Raw genomic sequence first — 17,983 nt, 5'->3', positions numbered from 1 at the left:
CCACACGGAGCCCGTGTCCCATGGGAGAGAGCGGGGCCGTGGGTGGGAGCTGCTGGGTAACGAAGCCAAGGGGCCGGGCCCGGCCTGCTCCTATTTTGAGCCGTTTCCTACGGAAGCACAGAACGGCCCGGCCTGCCTGGCGCCCTCAGCAGGCCCCTGGCCTACCCCGCAACCTGCAGCCTGGCCGCGCTCCCCCACAGCAGACGCAAGAGCTGGCGGTGCGCTGCACAGTCCCAACCAGCCCGCAGCTGCAGGGAACGCAGCGCCAAACACCGGGTAGAACGGGAGCGGCTCCCGGCCCGGTGCGGCCTACAGCTCCGCCGGGACCTTTGCAGCGCCCCCTCACCGTGGCCTGGGACAGCCGCGAGGCGGCGCGTGGTGACGTCACTCGGCGTCGCACGGCGATGACGTGTGTCGCGGGCGCGGCGGGGCCGGTGGGGCCCAGAGTTGGGCGGGCGGCGGGGCTGGACATGGCGGCGCTGGGCCGGGCCGCAGGAAGATGAATAAGGGTTGGCTGGAGCTGGAGAGCGACCCCGGTGAGCCCCGGGTCGGGGGCGAGGAGTTGGGCCTGAGAGCCGGCGGCTGAGGGGGCGGGCCTGGAGGGCCGGGGGACTCTCGGGGCGGCCTGGATGGCTCTGTGTGCAGGCCGGGGGGCTCTGGACAAGGCCTGCAGGGTGTCTGTATGGAGGGAGAAGGGGTTTGAAGCCCGGCTGAAGGCCAGTGTGGGCCGTAGGGGGCTGTGGGTGTTGTAGTGAGGGGTTACGGGGGGTAAGAGGGGCAGCAAGGAGGGAGGCTGTGAGCGGGTGTGGGCTTGGGGTGCGAATAGGGGGAGTGGGGCTGCAGGAGCAGTAGGGAGGCACAAAGTGAGGCTTGCTTTTAGGGTAGCAGAGGCCCAGGCTGGCCCCAGTGTGATCTGCTGAACCCAAAGGGTTTTGTGGATGCCATCTGGAGCGTTTTGACTGTGGGATGCAAACATTCCTGTAGATATTTCATCCCCAAAATAGCAGGGATGGCAATTACTGACTGTAGAGCATGAGCTGAGCTGTCCTAGCAGGGACCACTGCTGGTACAGGGGGACAGGACGCTCTGTGGTCACAAAGCACACAGGGGTGAGTTTCAGGTGGACTTCAGGGGCTGCAGGGAAGCAACTTAGGCTGTGTGTTCTGCTTTGCCTCTCTGTGCTCGGTGAAGGGTTCTGTGTGCTGCAGATCTCCCGCTCACCTGAAGTTCTGCTGCTTGTTGTCCTTTTGCTGATATGTAGGAATAGCCCAGATCGCTCCCATCTTTCTCCTCTTCTTCATCACTGCAATACCAAGAGCAAAACACAGTTGACACTCTGATGCTTGGGACAGAAGATGGTTTTCTTGCAAGGCAATCCATGCCCATGCAGTGATGCGTGCAGCATTACTACCACCTTCTCACTGGAGTGAGGAAGAACTGCAGAGTGGCAATTTCTGCTAAGCCAAATCCAAGCTATTTCTGATCTGGACCCCAGGCTGTGACAGCTCAGACCTGAGCCGGATGCTGGGCTCCCTGCTGGGGCTTCACAGCTACATCCCACTGAGTCTGGATCTGTCCAAGGAGATTTCTGCTACTCGCAGAGTTAGCATCTCTGGTGGTGAAGAATTAGTGCTCTCCTGGCACGCAGCCTGTCGTTACAGCTCATTCCCGTCACCCCTTGTCCTTCTGGGCACCCAGCTTTGTCTCCTGGCTGTGTTGCTGCCACATTGAGCATCTGTGGCTGTGTTCAACTGTGCAAATCACCACTGGCCACGCTGTGATGTACTTGGTGCGTTTTGTTGCCCTGGTTTTGCTGTGGTCGGCAGACTGTAACTTTGGAAACTGGGGAGTGAGTTTATTCTCTGCTTTAGTGGCTTTAGCTTTGATGGCAAAGCACCTTGGGTCCTTCCCTTCTTGGTTAAATCACATCAGGTTCCTTAAATCCCTTGTGTGTAGGGATGTTTCTTATTATTCTTATTGTTGGGCTTTCAGTAGCCTTTCTAATAGAGTGCGAGAAGCAGATTTGTTATTCCAGTCTCGAGCTTGCTAAGTCCACATGTGGGGGTGAACTGCCAGAAAACTGGGCCAAGTGCTTTTGCTGTAGCACCAGTGGAAGCTCCTGATGTCTAACAACCCTCCCTGTATTTGTGTCACTCGTTATGACCCTCTGAAATGGGAAATTACAGTAAGTGAGGACAGATTCAGTCCCCTGGGAGAAAGAAAGATGTTGACGAGTCTTTTGACTCTCCTTTTGTCAAGCTGGCTTTCACTAACAAAAACAGAGGTGGTCATCTTTTAAGAGCCCTGTGATCCATTCATTTGGCTGTTTTCCTTTCAGCTGAAGGAAGAAGAGCTTTGCTTGGGAGCTCCCTGTCCTGTTTGTGTTGGGGATTTGCCTTTTGGCAGGCTGGTTGTGTTGGCAAGTATTCTGACCTGGCTCTAACAGCAGGAGGCTGGCAGGGGTGGGGTTGGTTTAGGTCCTCTTGAGGAAGAGAATGGAGGGATGTGGGAAGCCCAAACTGCTGCAGTTTTTCCAGCCGTGCTGTGGCTCAAAACCACGTTTGCCCACCCTGGGTCAGCAGCACTTTTCTCTGTGCACCATTCTCTTCAGCCAGGACTAACCTGTTGGTTTTGTCCCTTTCCAGGTCTCTTCACACTCCTGGTTGAAGATTTTGGTGAGTCCAAAGCACCTCCCTGGGAAGCTGATTTCATGCTTGGCATTACCTCCAGCCCCTTCTGGTGGGCTTCATACGAGCTTCTGCCCTTTGTTTGCAGGGGTCAAGGGGGTGCAGGTTGAAGAGATTTATGATCTGCAAAGCAAATGCCAAGGGTGAGTCCTGGGCTTGGAAGTGGGGGTTCTATTAAACAAAATGCCTCTCTGGGGCTGAGAGGGCTTCAGTGAGGCTGTCGGTACTGAGAATGGTGAGCCAGGAGTGCTGGGTCAACTTTGGGGCAGGCAGGCGAGCTCCTGCACTTGTTCTTCTGCTGAATTATCCTTCCTGGCATCATGGGTTGTGATGGCAGGTTGGCCCCAGACACAATTACCCAGAGAGAAAGACTTTATGTGGGGCACATTTGGGGGATTAATCTTTCTTTTGACACGGAGAGGTCCAGCATCAAGCCTGCACGCTTGGAGTGTGGGATTTCTCCCTGTCTCAATGCTCTGAAACTGCTTTGAGACTGTGGCTTTCTTAAAAGCTGCTGGCTGATCTCCTTTTGGAAATGAATACGGGGTATTTATAAAAGAAGGGAATTGTTTGCAGGCTAAGCACTTTTTCAGAAGGCCATGAGTGCCCAGAGGTGGATTTCACCTCCTATTTCTCTGTCTTGAGACCTGTCAAACCCCTGGGTTTTCAAGCTCACCTGCTGTCCTGAGCAATAGCATGGGAGTGCTCTGGGGAACAGGGCTCTAGTGGTCAGGATGGTCACTTCTGGTGACACGTGGCTGGTGGTTGTGCTTTCCCTCTTTCATTTTACCTGTGGTTTGAAACAGAAGGTCTCTGGCAGTGGGCAGAGCAGCCTCACTGCAGTGGTTTGTCCATCGTGGCGCAGTTGCTAATATCTCTCCACAGCCCTGTGTATGGGTTCATCTTCCTGTTCAAGTGGATTGAGGAGCGCAGATCCCGCAGGAAGGTCTCTACTCTGGTGGACGAGACGTCGGTGATCGATGATGACATCGTTAATAACATGTTCTTTGCTCACCAGGTAGGCTGAGGGTGGGGAGAGGAGGTATCTCCTGTGACACCTCAGGGAGAGCTGGACCCCAAAGAGAGCTGGAAGCTTGTCTGCTCTGTTGGGCAGCTCCTTGTGAGGCTGTGGTGTGGCTCACTGAATGAGGGCGATCTCCCTTCCTTTGTGAGACAAGGTGTACCTCTAGTTGCTGCTCCAGAAGTGTTTTGTGCATCCTTATTTTGTAATTCATTGTTGGTGACTGTGAAGGGTTGTTCCTGCTGTTGAAGCCATCCTTGTGTTGCCCTGCAGCTGATCCCCAATTCCTGTGCCACTCACGCCTTGCTGAGTGTCCTCCTGAACTGCAACAATGTTGACCTGGGCCCCACTCTGAGTCGCATGAAGGATTTCACCAAAGGGTTCAGCCCTGAGGTATGGAAGGAGGCTGTGTGTGGGTGACACGTGTGTCTGACTCCTGCTCCCTCTCTGGACGGTGCTTTAGCAAGCCAGCTCCTTTCCAGCTCAAGACTGTGGATGGAAGGAACAGAGAGCTGACAGGGGAAGCATTTCCTTGGTTTCCTTTTACTTCTCCATTATTTTTCTCTCTTGCTCTTTGCTGCAGAGTAAAGGCTATGCCATCGGCAATGCCCCCGAGCTGGCCAAGGCCCACAACAGCCACGCCAGGTGAGTGAGGGTGTCTCTTACAGCCCAGTTCTGCTTGAGCAGGCGCTGCACTGACCTGTTGCCTCTTCCTGTCGCAGGCCAGAGCCACGGCACTTGCCAGAGAAACAGAATGGGATCAGTGCTGTGCGAACCATGGAGGCTTTCCATTTTGTCAGCTATGTCCCTATCAAGGGACGGCTGTTCGAGCTGGATGGGCTGAAGGTCTATCCCATTGACCATGGTAAGAGCCCTGGTTTGTCCATGAGTGTATTGTTTGTCAGTTAGCAATAGCAAGCGTTTGTGGACAGTTATTCCAGATTCATCCTGAGCGATGACAGCTCATTTTGGAGACTTTACTCTGGGGGCTGTTAAAAAAACACGACAGCAGCAGCATAGGAAACAATCATTGCATTGTCTTTTCCAGCCTTACTACGCTCCTCCCAAGTTTCTCAGGGCCATGAAGCCCTTCTGCAGCTCTGAAATAACGTGTCGCAAGCAGAATTTGTCTCCTTCTCACCTCCTTCCTATGTCAAATAACCTTTATGTGCTGAGGCCCAAGGACCCCAATGCTGATCCCAGCAGAACTGCTTGAGCTGCTCCCCACTCTTATAACCCAACCACTTCGTTCTGTCTTTCAGACACTTTCTTATCCCAGCTAGGACTTCTATATATCAGACCCCTTGGAAAGGCACCCACTTAAAGAATCCTACTTACATTTCTTAAGGACTGCACCAGACTCAGTGGCAGCTGAGCTCTGAAGCAGGGATTTCTTTGGATTCTGAGATAACGAGAGTGGTCAGGCACTGGAATGGCTGCCCGGGGAGGTGGTGGAGTCGCCATCCCTGGCAGTGTTCAAGAGGCATCTGGATGAGGAGCTATGAGATCTGGATTAGTGGCTCGTGGTAGCAGCAGTAATGGGAGGACAGTTGGACCGGGTGATCTTGTAGGTCCTTTCCAACCTTGTGATTCTATGACTAACGTTTTCCATTCAGCAGGCAGAGGCAAGGTATACAAGCCACACATTGGCTGTGTGTTACTGATATTGTAGTCCTTCTGTCCCTGGCCTCCTTCTTGTCTGGGTCTCTTACTCCTTGGGATGTAAGGGAGCCATGAAGTTGCCTTGTGGGGATGGCAGGATCCCTGCTTGATGCTTTCTTCTTGCTTTGTTTTACCACAGGGCCCTGGGCTGATGATGAGGAATGGACAGACAAAGCCAGGAGAGTGATCATGGAGCGCATCGGCCTGGCCACTGCAGGGTAATATCCTGGGCTCTGGTGCAGGCACTGCCTCATCTTTTTGGATCACTTCTGCTCATGTCTGTATGATGAGCTGTGGGGGTGAGGACAATGCTCAGGGGGTGCAGGTGCACCACCAGCTTGCCTTCCCTTCCCCTGCCCTAGAGCATGCACACAAGCTGCACTTGGTAGGATGCAGTTCCTACAGATTGCATCATGGACAGGAGTGGCCACATGAGGTCTCTGTGGGCTCGAGCCTGTGGGAGAGAAAACGGTGCTGCTGGGCCTCCTGTAGTGTGAGCAGGAACCTGAGTGCTGAAGCATGGGGAGGAAACATGAGGAATTGGAGATGAGTGTGGCTGTAGGGCTGCAAACCTGTTGGGGTCATGGAAATATTGTGATGGAGAGAGACAGGCTGTCCAGGAAGGACAGCAGGGGAGGTGAGGAGGAGCTCCCCATTAGTCAGGGGAACGGTTGGAGTGTATGGAATGGGGATGAATCATGAGTGAAACAAAAACCCAGGACTAAAGAGACAGGTGTGGGTGACACTGTAGCAAGTGTCAGCTGTGGCTGCCTGACCAGGAGGAACAAGTGGGTGAGACTGTCTACAGACAGCTAGAAGTAGCCTCTTGTTCACAGGCCCTGGTCCTCATGGGGGAATTCAAGCATCCCAGTATCTGCCAGAGGGCAGATATCAATCTTGACGATTGGGAAAGGTACCTGGGGACTGCAGGAAAGCAAATGTCACTCCTACCTTCTAGAAGAGCAAAAAGGAAAAGCCAGGGAACTGCAGGCCAGTCAGCATTACCTGAATACCTTGGAATGTGATGGAACAGTAATCCTGGAAACCATTTCCAGCCATGTGAAGGAGATGGTGCTCAGAGGTAGTCAATGTGGATTCACCAAGGGAAAGTCAGGCCAGAGCAAGCTGGTAACATCTGTGGTGAAACAGCTGGCTTGTAGATGAGGGAAGAGATGTGAATATTCTTTGCCTTGACTTCAGCAAGGCTTTTGATGCCATCTCCTTTGAGATTTGCATAGAGAAGCAGATGCATAATGGTCTGGATGAACAGACAATGAGGTAGATTGCAAACTGGCTGAATGGCCGGACTCAGAGGGTGGCACTCAGTGGCACAAAGTCACATTGGAGGCTGGTTAGTAGCAGGGAGCCCCGGGGCCAGTATGTGTGACATCTGCTGTAACATCCTGCAGGGAGCCGTACCATGACATCCGTTTCAACCTGATGGCAGTAGTTCCTGATCGGAGGATGAAATATGAGTCCAAGCTCCATATCCTGAAGATGAACCGCCAGACTGTGCTGGAGGCCCTGCAGCAGGTGGGGCAGCCCAAGCCCTGTGGGAGTGCAGGGCTGTGATGGCAAATAGGCCGTGCTGTCAGGGCATCTCTCTGAGCTGTAGGTACCTTGGGTGGTTGGGTTTTGGTGGCTTTTCTTTTTGTGGCTGTTTGGTTTCTTTTTTTGTGTCTTGAGGGTGACCTCTTCCAGGAAGAAGAGATATTGTTGTTGCTGCTCAGCTTTTTGCTGCTCTCTTGGGGGTTATCCATAGGGTTGCTGGAGACTGGTTTACCTCAAGAGTTCTCCTTCTGCAGTGCTCTAAAGGAAGTGATGTGGTTTGAGCCCCCCTGGTCCAGAAGTCACTTCCAATCTGTCTTTTGCCTTCAAGCTTATCCGAGTCACTCAGCCTGAGCTGATCCAGTCCCAGAAGTCTCAGGAATCTCAGTCTCCTGAAGAGGCAAAGCCAGCCAGCAGCAAGACTGCAGCCCCAGAGAGCACCCATCCAGGTAGGCTCCCATTCCTGTGGTGCAGTGAGCCATTCCAGCTTGCTATGGAGCAAGCAGTTGTTGCCACTGGCTGATGACAATCTCTGGCTTACCTAGAACCTGAGGAACTTCTATGGTCAGCTTTACTTTCTTTTCTCCAGTTGGCCAGTTGGATTGTAAATGCCTGACACAAAGAGGGACACAAAGATTGAAAAGGGGTGGGCTTACACTTAGGAACACTTCTAACAGCTGGAAGTAGAAAGGGAAGCAGGTGTGATGCTCTGCTCATGGTCTGGTGGAGCACACAAGCTCCACAGCTGTTACATAGAATGGGAAAGGGGTGGCAGAGGATGGTAAGTAAACAGCAATGTCTATGAAAGGCTGTGCTATGCTTGCATTGCAGACAGCACTGATGAGCCTGCCAGCCAGGGCCACACCACGTCCACGCAGAGCCCACCCACCAAATCAAAACCAGTGGCAAAGGCGTCAGTGAGCAGCATCAATGGAGTGCCTCCAGCAAACCCCAACCCCATCGTGCAGAGGCTGCCAGCCTTCCTGGATAATCACAACTATGCCAAGTCCCCCATGCAGGTGGGTTGGAGCTCCAGGCCAGCAGCATACCTGGCTTGAGCCAAGCTTTCTACATCCAGTCTCCCAGCTTCCCAGGACTGCTGCTGTTAGCAGGCTTAAGGCCTTCCTCCCAGCATGCCTCCCCTTGTGCTACCCAGGCTGGAAGGTGGGAGGGTAAAAAGTTACCTGACAAAGGATGCTGGCTTTAATGCTGGTCCCTTAGCTGATGTGGTTTGCTGTGTTGCTCTGGGAGCTTGGGTCCTGGCATGAAGGGTGCTGTGCAGGAGCAGAAACAAACACACCAGATCTGAGCATAAAGGCTGTGTGTGAGCAAATCCCAAAGGAAAGAGCTTCCTGTGGGCAGGAATAGGAAGGATCTGGATTGAAGGATGTAGATGACAAAAGAACAGAGCCCAGCTCCCTTTTTTCCTGCTGACCAGGCTGTACGCAAACCAGCAGGGCATAGACAGACATAAACTGTGAGCTTGGGTTCCTTCTGGCTGCTCTCAGGTCCCTGGTGCTTGGGTGGACCACAGATGCTGTCTGCTGGGCTCTTCTTCCTCACCCAGCTGTAGGAGACAGCATCAGCAATGGTGTTTTGCAGGAGGAGGAAGACCTTGCAGCAGGAGTGGGTCGCAGCCGGGTCCCGGTCCGACAGCACCAGCAGTACTCAGATGATGAAGACGACTACGATGATGATGAGGAGGAGGAAGTTCGTAACACCAACTCAGCCATCAGGTAACAGCTTGAGCCAAGGGCAGGAGGGCCAAAGGAAGCTTAGCTTTGTGCTGCACACAGAGCTGACATTTGCAGAACTGCCTGCAGTGACTTCTGGATCCTGAGTATTGTTAGCTACGTTACAGGCTGTGACTGTGCAGTTAGGGCTGCTCTCTTCTTTGCCTGGTTTTTACTGTTTGCTCATTGGATTTTGTGAAACTTTACCTTAGCTCTTTGTAATCAACTCTGAATTTTGATAGTCCTGAGTAATTGCTAGCTGGGGCTTCTCTGCTTCCCCACTTTTTCAACTGTTCCTGGACAGAATGCGTTGTCTGGCTCCAGAGAGTTTCTTTATAACCTGCCCAGCAGCCCCTGCTGGATTTTCTGGTTGCTTTTGTGGTGGTGGAGCCTGGCCTGAGATCACCGCACAGCTCACTGTACTTCTTGGTTGGATGGCAGGGCCTGAGCTGTATGCAGGAGTTCCCAGTGGCTGTGGAAAAGCAGTGTGCTCTGCCTGGAGGCTTCGTTTGCTACCAGTGTAATGTGATAAAAAGCACAGCAATGACAGTAGAGTAGCAAGGTTCTAGGCTGTAACAAGTAAGGATTTGCTCAAATACAACAGTTACAGGCACAAATAAAAGGGAAGAGGCTGCTTACCTTCAGAAAGCGTCAGGAAGGCAGGGCTCCAACAAGATACCTTTGTCTCTACTGCCAACCCTTAAATGAGGTTTTGGGAAAGGGTGGATTCTGGCTCTACCCCTTCCGGTCATTCAGGTACATTGCATGCAGCTGAGCTCCCCTGGGTTGGCCCTGCCATTCCACCAGGTGCTCAATCACTGCTTCAAGCCATGACTTAACATTTCCACTACACTCACCGTGAGGGGATCCCTGCAGCTCAGTGAAGCAAGCTACTGCCGGAAAAGCTGTTGGCACTGGGGGTGACCTAGAAATGTTCCAGGCCTTGCTTCATCTCAGCACATGGCCTCAAGTGCTGAGCGTGGAGCTGGCGCTGCCTGTGCTGCTGCAGCTGGGCCCCCTCCTTCCTGCAGCATCACCTTCCCTTCTGCGTTCCTGGGCAGGTACAAAAGGAAGGGGCAGGTAAAGCAAGAGCACGCAGCGGGGGCCGCGGATGGCCAGCTCTCCGTCCTCCAGCCCAACACCATCAACGTCCTGGCTGAGAAGCTGAAGGAGTCCCAGAAGGATCTCTCCATTCCCCTGTCCATCAAGACGAGTGGCAGCGGAGCTGCTGTGGCCATAGTCACTCACTCCCAGCCCTCTCCCACCCCCAGCAATGAGAGCACGGACACCGCCTCCGAGATCGGCAGCGCTTTCAACTCCCCGCTGCGCTCTCCCATCCGCTCGGCCAACCCCACCCGTCCCTCCAGCCCCGTCACGTCCCACATCTCCAAGGTGCTGTTTGGTGAGGAGGACGGCCTCCTGCGCATTGACTGCCTGCGCTACAACCGGGCCGTCAGGGACCTGGGGCCCATCATCAGCTCTGGGCTGCTGCACCTCACAGAGGATGGCGTGTTCTGCCCGCTGGCTGCTGCAGGTTGGTGCTGGCTGTCCCTTGAGGTGATGGGACGGTGCACTCTGTTGTGGCTCCTAATGCTTTCTTCCCTTGTGTGCAGATGGGGGGAAAAGCTCCCCGCCTTCCATCAAACCCGGTGAAGAAGCCCAGGTCGCCATCAAACTGGATGAGAAGGAGGGCAGTGAGGCCAGTGGCAGCAAAGAGAAGGTGGGACTTGGCAGGACCAGTGATCACCCTGGGGGGGAAAAGTATTCTCCCAAGGTGAGTTTTGTGCTGCAAAAGCCCTAGGGACGTGGAGCTCCCTGCGCTCGCCCAGAGGCGCAGCAGCACTGGCAGTGACCGAACCATGTGCACACCCTGTCCTGCTTGTGTGCCACTGCAGCCGTGCCTCAAGGCACAGGGCAGTGCAGGTTCTGTGCCGTGTGTCATCCTGAGACCTTCTGTGTTGGCGGTGGGTAAATCCCCTGCCTCCTGCTGTTTGAGATGTGCTCCTTTGGGCCAGAGCAAGGTGGGACCCTGCCCAGGTCCCTGCCCTCCGGCCACAGGCAGGACCAGGCTTGGGCAGCACCAGCACATGCAGGGCTCCCTGCAGGAGAGCTGCCTGGAAAGAAGTCTTCTGTTGGTTAGTGAAGCAAACCAGGGCTGGGCTTCAGGCAGAATGAACCCAGCTCAGAAGTTCCCTATAAAGTTGTGCTGTTTTGGTTTTTGCCCCCTGCCAAGTGTTTCTTTTTCTTTGATGAATCCCAGCACAGAGAGGAATGCTCCCAGCTCGCCCTGTAGCTCCCCTACTGATGCTGGTATGTAAGTCTCCATCTACTCACGTTTGCTCTGCTTGATCCTGGCAGGAGCTGCTGGCGCTGCTGAAGTGTGTGGAGGCAGAGATTGCAAACTACGAGGCTTGCTTGAAGGAGGAGGTAGAGAAGAGGAAGAAATTCAAGGTGAGTTTGTTGATGGATCATTTGCATTGCTGGCTGAGCTCCCTGAAGGCTTCTGTCTGTGACCATACAGATGGCAAAGCACAGGGCATGTGGTTCAGTTGAGAGCAGTGCAATCTATTTGTAGATCGATGACCAGAGGAGAACCCACAACTACGACGAGTTCATCTGTACCTTCATCTCCATGCTGGCCCAGGAAGGTAAGGCAGGGGCAGCAGAGCATGAGGTTCAGGTTCAATTGGGCTTCCTGCCACTGGGCTGCGCAGAGCTTGCTGTGCTTTGAGCTGAGCTCCAGCACCAGTGCTGCCAGCTCTGAGCCCCTTCTGTGCACAGTGGCTGCTTGCAGCACGGCCTGCAGTGTCTTTGCTGCCTGTTTCCCTGCAGGCATGTTGGCGAGCCTCGTGGAGCAGAACATCTCCGTCCGCAGGCGCCAGGGGGTCAGCATTGGCCGTCTGCACAAGCAGAGGAAGCCGGACCGCCGGAAACGCTCCCGTCCATACAAAGCCAAGCGGCAGTAGGCTTGGGGTTGAGACTGAGAGGAGCTCGCCCTCGTGGCTCTGGGCAGCGGCACCTGGATAGATGTTACCCTTTGCCTGAGGACCCCAGCCAGAAGCCTTTGGCTGAGGTGGAGCCTGGGGACAAGCAGACATTGGGTTTTCCTCTGAGCCCAAAAGGCAGCAAGGCCTTGCCTTGAGGAGAGCCATGCAGCCAAAGGCAAGGCTGAGTGTCCTGCTGCCTGCCTGGCTGTGGCCACGCTCAGGTGCCTTGGGCTTGTCTTGGGGCCGTGGCTGGCAATGGGAGGAGGGGAAGAACCTGCCTGGCCAGAGGGCTGGGCACTGCGGGGCACTGGGGCTGCTGATGTGAGGCTGTGCTGGCCGCAGCTGCCTGGGGCTGGTGCTCTGCTGTGTCCAGGCCTTCAGCTCTGTGCTTCCCCAGGACCTTCATACCTGTGTTTTCTGTTCCTTTATCTTCCTTGACAAAATCGGATCTTCTGGTTCTGACCCATTTGTTGGCTGTGGCTGAGTGAAGCATCTCCTGGGCAGAACCCCTCTCCAGCGCTGTGGCCCTGTGTGACCCCACCTGTGTGCTAATCCCTGGGGTGGCAGTGCTACCTGTCCCCAGGACCAGACTCCACTCTGGACCTTGTTCCTAGCCTCCCGTGGTGGTGCTGAGGGGGCACATGGCCCTGCTTCTACAGCTGCTCTCCTAAGGAGCAGCAGTGTGGCCCTGGCAGCGCTTTCAGCTCACACACAATTGCTCCTTGTTTCCAGAGAACTCTGCGAGTAAAGAACACAAGGTTTGGTGGCTTGGCCCTGCTGCTGGGGGGCTGGAAGCTGGACCTGGAATTGCCTGGTGCCCTGAGTGAAGCCTTTCAGCCTGGGAAGAGGCGACAGGTACCTCAGTGGTGGGCAGAAACAGGGGAGGGAGCCCAAAGCTGCTTTTCCTGCCCAAGCTGGCCATGCAGCCCCCATTCCTATCCCCAGCCCACTCAGTGTTCCTGCAGAAGGTTTCTGCCCTGTTCCCAGCAGCCAGAGGTCACTGCTTGTCCCCTGTGCTGATGGGGGAAGAAGTGGCTGCGATGGGGACAAGAGCTGCAGCAGGGGACGGGCTTTGCCAAATGTGCAGCTTTGTACAGATCCTGACCGTGGGATTTTTGGGTTTTTTTTTTTGTTTTGTTTTGTACTTCCTGAAGGAAAGAAGATCCTTCCGTCTCTTGCTGTGTCTCATAACAAGTGCTGTATGTAATGGATCTGTCTGAAGGAATAAAGCTCCTGTAACAGCCATTTGGGGAGCAGTGTGCAAGGGAGGCTCTGCGTCCAGGTGATGAGTGCTGTCCCTTGGGGTCCCTCTTGGGACCAGTGCTCTTTGCCACTGTCCATGTCTCTGATGTTATCGAGTGCACCCTCAGCATGTTTATGTGTGACACTGAGCTGAGCGGTGCAGCTGATGGAACAGAAGGGATGCCATCCACAGGGACCTGGGCAGGCTCAAGAAGTGGGCACACAAGAACCTAATGAGGTTCAGCAAGGCCGAGGTGCTGCACTTTGGGCTGGGGGCAATCCCAGATGTGAGCATGGAGTGGGAGAAGACCTTGAGAAGGCCGAGCTCGGAGGTCGCTTCCAACCCAACCGTGCTGTGATTCTAAGAGAGGTGTAATTGTGGGCATCACAACAACAGAACGCAATGCTGGCTGCAGTTCAGCTCCACTTGTAATGAAGGGTGTAGTGAACAGCTGGGGAGAAAAGAGAAGGAGAGTAGCTGCTGGTGGCCGATGCCTGCCTGCTGCTTACTGCTCTTACTTGCCCCAGGGTGGTTCCCCTGCCTGGGCAGTTCCTGGCTAGAAGTCCAGGGCGCAGATCAAGGCCGTGCCTCGTTTGATCCAGTGCTTCTCAGGTTTGTCTGTGGGGATCTCCACAGCAATCACGTAGTTGGTGGAGTGACCCGTTGTTGACAGAGTCCCTGTGAGGAGGGAGGAAGGCAAAGGTGTGCAGTGTGGCACCGCAGCCCTGCAGCCAGGGCACAGGCCAGCAGTCCTGTACAGCTGGCACAGCAGGAGCCCTAAGAGCTCCTACTACCTCTCCTGGGCTGCAACTTCTAAGGCCTCCTTTGCTTCTGGAGGCTGCTTTTCGGGCACCTACCTGCACGAGTGAGTGTCTTGTAGATGGGGCACAGGTACACACCAGCATCTGGGGGCTTGCGATTGGCGACGGGCAGCAGCCAGATGACGGCCATCTCACTGTACAGCTCCTTGGGACGGGACTCTGCCAGCTGAAAGGCAGAGGTGTCCCAGCGGGCGCCCTCGAGGAACAAGCCATAGATGTAGCAGCCTTCAGAGGGAGGGCGAGAAAGCTCGCTTGGTGATTCCTTCATCACCTGTGGAAGAGAGTGAGCCCAGGGCTGTGAGCAAGGCTTGGCCCTGATGACCCACGAAGCCCCTTACTCTGCTCTTGGTTGAGGCAGAGCTACCGAACGGGAGCCTGCTCCAGCTCTCAGATATCTCTGGGCTGGGTTTTCCAGCAGTTCACATCGTGAGGGTGTGATGAGGAAAAGCCTGTGGGGAAGGGATGTGAGCAGAGCTGGAGAGATGGAGGGGTCTCTGGTTGCATCGTGGATGTGTCTGTGCTGTGGGTGGGTGGCACACAGGAAGGTGGGATGTGCAGCTATTGGGTAGGCTGGGCAAAAAGAAAAGCCCAAACGATGTGAGTCCCTTACCTCGAAGCTAAACGAGATGTTGTCAATGGAGATGACAGACCTCCTAGCAAAGTTCTGCAGCGTGCCAGTGAGAAAGGCCTGAGGGAAGAAGAATCCGCTGATCCAGAACACAGGGGGGATCCCGTGGCTGATCCACTTCTGGAGGAACTCAACCCGCTGCACCAAGTCGTTCACCCAGGATGCCAAGGGCTTCAGTGATGGGTAGGCCTGTGGGGCAGGAAGGTGTTGGATGCATACAAGGACACCCTGAACCTTGTGTTTGAGTTGCTGAGAGCTGCCCAGAGCCCAGGGATTCCTCCAGCTTAGGGCTGAGAACCCCCTGCACATGGCAGGACACATCTGCAAACTGCAGGAGCCTGCTCCATGTGAGACAGCCCAGCTGTGGAGTTGCATGACTCTCCCTGGGATCAGATGAACTTGTGGGGGCAGCGGGGCCGGTTGGGAAGTGTTACCTTGTTGTTCCACAGAGTAGGGACGGAGTTGTTGTACAGGCTGTCGGCCATCAGCTCCAGCTGAGAGGACATGACAACCAGACCCTTGAGAGCTTTCAGCAAATCCTTCAGCGTCTGAGCAATCACCTCCAGGAGATTGTTGTACCTAAGAGAAAGAGCTGCTGTTTCTGCAGAGGGATCACAGAACGACCTGGTGTGGGGTTTTATCCCCTGTGTCTGCCTGGATTGCTGTACTCTGAGCTTCATGTAACCCTCGGTGTCTGTCCTCTTAGATGGGGCTCTCTAACTGCCCCCAGGCCCTGGATTGCTGACAGCACCATGCAGACACTGACCAGTCACTGCAGAGCAGGGATCACACAAAGGCTCTCTCTGAGACAGCAGATTTGATGCCTTGCTGCCACCCCATTGCTCAGCAGTGAGGTTTGTTCAGGGGAGCAGGGGCCTGCACATCCCTGTCATTCCCCAAGGGACCAGGACAGGAGGCTGCAGGGGGTTACCTGATCACCTCCTGCACCAGCACTGTGTTCATAGACTCTTCGTAGAGCAGTGGGTATTTGCAGACCACCTCCTGCAGGTCCATGGGGTCAGGCAGCTTTGCCAGGATCTCGTTTGCAGTCTCTTCCACCAGCTGGAAGGCAGACAGCAAGCAGGTGAGCATCCAGCCAGGCACAGATGCTGGGAAGGGGGTGTGGGGGGGGAAGAACTGACATCTGGATGGCAGAGCCGTTGGCTGCTGGGCAGGGTGGCACTGGCATAGCGTGTGAGCATGTGGTCTGTGCTCACTGCTGGTGCCAGAGTACCAGCGGGATTGGGGCACCCACCTCTTCCCTGCTGCAGCCACCTGATGTGATTGTCTTGGGTTGCAGCTGCAGGATGGCCCCTAGCAGAGCGAAGGTCTCCTTCTGAGCAAAGGTGATGTTGGCATTGTCATGCAAACCAAAGAGCTCGGGGCTGTCATTGAGCGGCAGGCTCCTGATGTACTGCAGGTACCCCTGGGGAGGAATTGCACCGGCTGTGAGACAGATGGTGGGACTGGGAGCACAAGAACTGGGAGCCCTTTTGGCTGCCGTGGGCCTGGCCAGAAATGAGCCAAACCCAGCAGCCTGCAGACCTGCAGGCCCAAGTGGAAGCTAGACCTTGTCTTATTGCTTGAGCTCCTGACATTTACACAGCTCCTTGTCTCACGTGGCAGCCAGGAAAGGTAATTCACAAGTATGACTTAGGGGCAGTGTCTGTGGGCACTGAGTTATGCTGGTTAGTGCAGAAGGGGAGGCTGGGGGAGTGACAGCTCCTTTGAGCCACATTTGGTGGCTGAATGAAGGCTGGCTGGGGAGTTAAATCACACTTGTGTCAAAGCAAATACATGTTAAGAGAATGGGCATCTTGGCAGCGAGCTCCCTGCAATGTCTGCCGCACAAAGCTCCTCGGGCACTTCAAGTACGTGATATCAAAGCGGTTCAGTGCTCAAATGCTTTCAGATGAGGTTTGCTGGCAACAGCTCCAACCCCCTCCCGTGAACATCATCAACATTTTCCTCCTGTTGCTTGAAAGAGATGCAGCTTTCCGAAAGCAGCTGAAGACCTCCGCATTCTTTTAAACTTCCATCCCCTCAGGAGAATGGGAATACTGTGGGGTCCAGGGAGCAGCACTTGGCACTACATCAGCCCACTACATCAGCCCACTACATCAGCCCACCCCCTGCTCTGTCAAGCTGCGTTTTGTTACCTTATACTTACATCAAGGTCTGAAGAGGTGCTGATCTGCCTGTAGATCCCCGATTCGGAATAGGCAAACTCAGGAGTCAGAACCTCGGGTTTATAGAAATCTTCCAGAATGTTCATCATGCAGCGCCTGTCCCAGTCGTCGGTCACACGGCCGCCGTAGTTGATCTCCCCAGCTGTGTATTTCAGAACCTGGGGGGGGATCTCATGTGGACTATCTGACCCACGCATCCATTGTGAGCCCATTACCTGCCTGGGAGGGTCGGTTCACACGCTCACCTTGTATGGGATGTCCGTGTACTCGCTCAGGAACATGCTCAGTTGGCTGATGCAGATGCGGAGGTCTCCATCTGTGAACTCATAGGGGATGTTGAACCCCAGTGGCCCAAACTTCCTCCTCTCCAGCATGTTCCCGTGGAAGAAGCAAAGCGACAGCAACAAGGATTTAAACTCTGTGACCTGTGGGCAGAGAAGGAGCCGTTAAATCATTCTGTGATCCCACCCAAGTGCTAAATGAGGGCTCTAGTGGAGAACTGAGTCTGGAGAGAAGCAGAGTCCAGGGGGAGAGTGTGCAAAGGAGCAGGCGTGGGCTGGGGACAGCAAAGCTGGGCTCTACCTTAGGGCAGGAATTCAAGAAGGCATCACTGAAACTGATGTAGGACTTGAGCAGGTTGGCTTTGACCCCACGGGGAGGTTCCATGGTCATCTTGGAGCTGTTCTGGAGGATGGACACAGGGAAGTGGTTGCTTGGTAGACTGGTGAGCCAAAGGCGGAAGTCCTGATGCACCTGGAGGATCAGAAGGCAGTAAGTGCTCCTGCACTGCCAATGGTCTGTTATGGGGAACTTGTGGGTGGGATGGAGCTGGGTCTGGGCTCCTCCCAGTGCTCCATCTCCCCCATCAGAGGTCAAGCTGGCTCAGTTAAACAGCTCTGGTTGCTGGAACCCCAAGGCTGTGAATGACACCAAAAGTCCCAAAGAATGGAAACTTCAGCAAGCGGACACGGCAGCTGCAAAACTGCAACACTCTCTGGGAGGGGAGATGCAAATATCATCCTTCCCTGCTTCAGTGGCCACCAGGTAAGGTGGTTTCTCTGCTTCTGAAGAACAGGAGGAATAGGGCTGCATGCTAAGCAATGCAGCTGGAAGAACAGAAGATCCCAGTAAAGCACAGCACCCTGCTTACTGGGCAGCAGAGCCACCACCAATGTGTGGGATGGGAGCAGAGGGTTTTCTCCATGTTCCCAGCCACAGGATGCATGTCACCTCGTTGGAGTCAATGTTTTCAATGAGTCTCTCCAGCGAAGGCATCCAGCTGGGGGCCAGGTGGCAGTTCTGGAAGAAGACCCAGTTTCCCTTCTCCATGGCACTGCACATCATGGCTTCAGCACGGGGGCCCTGTGGAGGCAGATGGGAAGGGATCGGATCCTGGTCTATCAGGCTGTGCCCTGCTAAGCCACACAAGGAGACAGCCACTGGGTGGGAAGATCGCTTTCCAGC

At 54.7% G+C, this 17,983-nt stretch overlaps 2 protein-coding genes across 4 annotated transcripts in view; one reads left to right on the top strand and one right to left on the bottom strand.

The window, feature by feature from the left end:
• Positions 1–404: 404 nt before the first annotated feature.
• On the top strand, positions 405–12,883 carry BAP1 (BRCA1 associated deubiquitinase 1). Of its 3 annotated transcripts, none has more exons than XM_072347864.1 (17): positions 405–536; positions 2,646–2,675; positions 2,776–2,830; positions 3,573–3,705; positions 3,982–4,101; positions 4,292–4,353; positions 4,431–4,573; positions 5,510–5,588; positions 6,780–6,903; positions 7,250–7,367; positions 7,750–7,937; positions 8,521–8,654; positions 9,923–10,185; positions 10,265–10,425; positions 11,010–11,102; positions 11,227–11,299; positions 11,484–12,883. In XM_072347864.1, the coding sequence occupies exons 1-17, from the start codon at positions 500–502 to the stop codon at positions 11,615–11,617; spliced, it is 1,947 nt and encodes a 648-aa protein (XP_072203965.1). In that variant the 5' UTR covers positions 405–499; the 3' UTR covers positions 11,618–12,883. The 3 variants fall into 3 exon arrangements, with proteins under 3 accessions (XP_072203965.1, XP_072203962.1, XP_072203963.1); XM_072347861.1 differs by having other exon boundaries at positions 412–536; positions 9,713–10,185; XM_072347862.1 differs by having other exon boundaries at positions 413–536; positions 9,713–10,185; positions 10,265–10,371.
• DNAH1 (dynein axonemal heavy chain 1) overlaps positions 12,877–17,983 on the bottom strand; it is a 58,610-nt gene continuing 53,503 nt past the window's right edge. Inside the window, exons 69-78 of the mRNA XM_072347867.1 lie at positions 17,750–17,881; positions 17,102–17,272; positions 16,765–16,944; positions 16,501–16,677; positions 15,586–15,756; positions 15,262–15,392; positions 14,765–14,909; positions 14,313–14,519; positions 13,739–13,973; positions 12,877–13,559 (exon numbers count right to left, since the gene is read on the bottom strand). Coding sequence (XP_072203968.1) covers positions 13,438–13,559; positions 13,739–13,973; positions 14,313–14,519; positions 14,765–14,909; positions 15,262–15,392; positions 15,586–15,756; positions 16,501–16,677; positions 16,765–16,944; positions 17,102–17,272; positions 17,750–17,881 — 1,671 coding nt within the window. The 3' untranslated portion in view covers positions 12,877–13,437. The remainder of the gene's footprint in view (positions 13,560–13,738; positions 13,974–14,312; positions 14,520–14,764; positions 14,910–15,261; positions 15,393–15,585; positions 15,757–16,500; positions 16,678–16,764; positions 16,945–17,101; positions 17,273–17,749; positions 17,882–17,983) is intronic.

This window comes from Excalfactoria chinensis, chromosome 12, assembly GCF_039878825.1.
Source record: "Excalfactoria chinensis isolate bCotChi1 chromosome 12, bCotChi1.hap2, whole genome shotgun sequence".
Lineage (NCBI taxonomy): Eukaryota > Metazoa > Chordata > Aves > Galliformes > Phasianidae > Excalfactoria > Excalfactoria chinensis.
Note: the sequence above shows the minus strand (reverse complement) of the source record. Positions and strands in the feature narration are given on the sequence as shown.

Bases quoted from the DNA above. Each gene is read 5' to 3' on its own strand.
- BAP1 (XM_072347861.1), top strand. From the start codon at position 500: ATGAATAAGGGTTGGCTGGAGCTGGAGAGCGACCCCG. The intron at 4,354-4,430 runs GTGAGTGAGGGT...TTCCTGTCGCAG, and splicing joins GCCCACAACAGCCACGCCAG to GCCAGAGCCACGGCACTTGC. The intron at 11,103-11,226 runs GTGAGTTTGTTG...ATCTATTTGTAG, and splicing joins AGAAGAGGAAGAAATTCAAG to ATCGATGACCAGAGGAGAAC.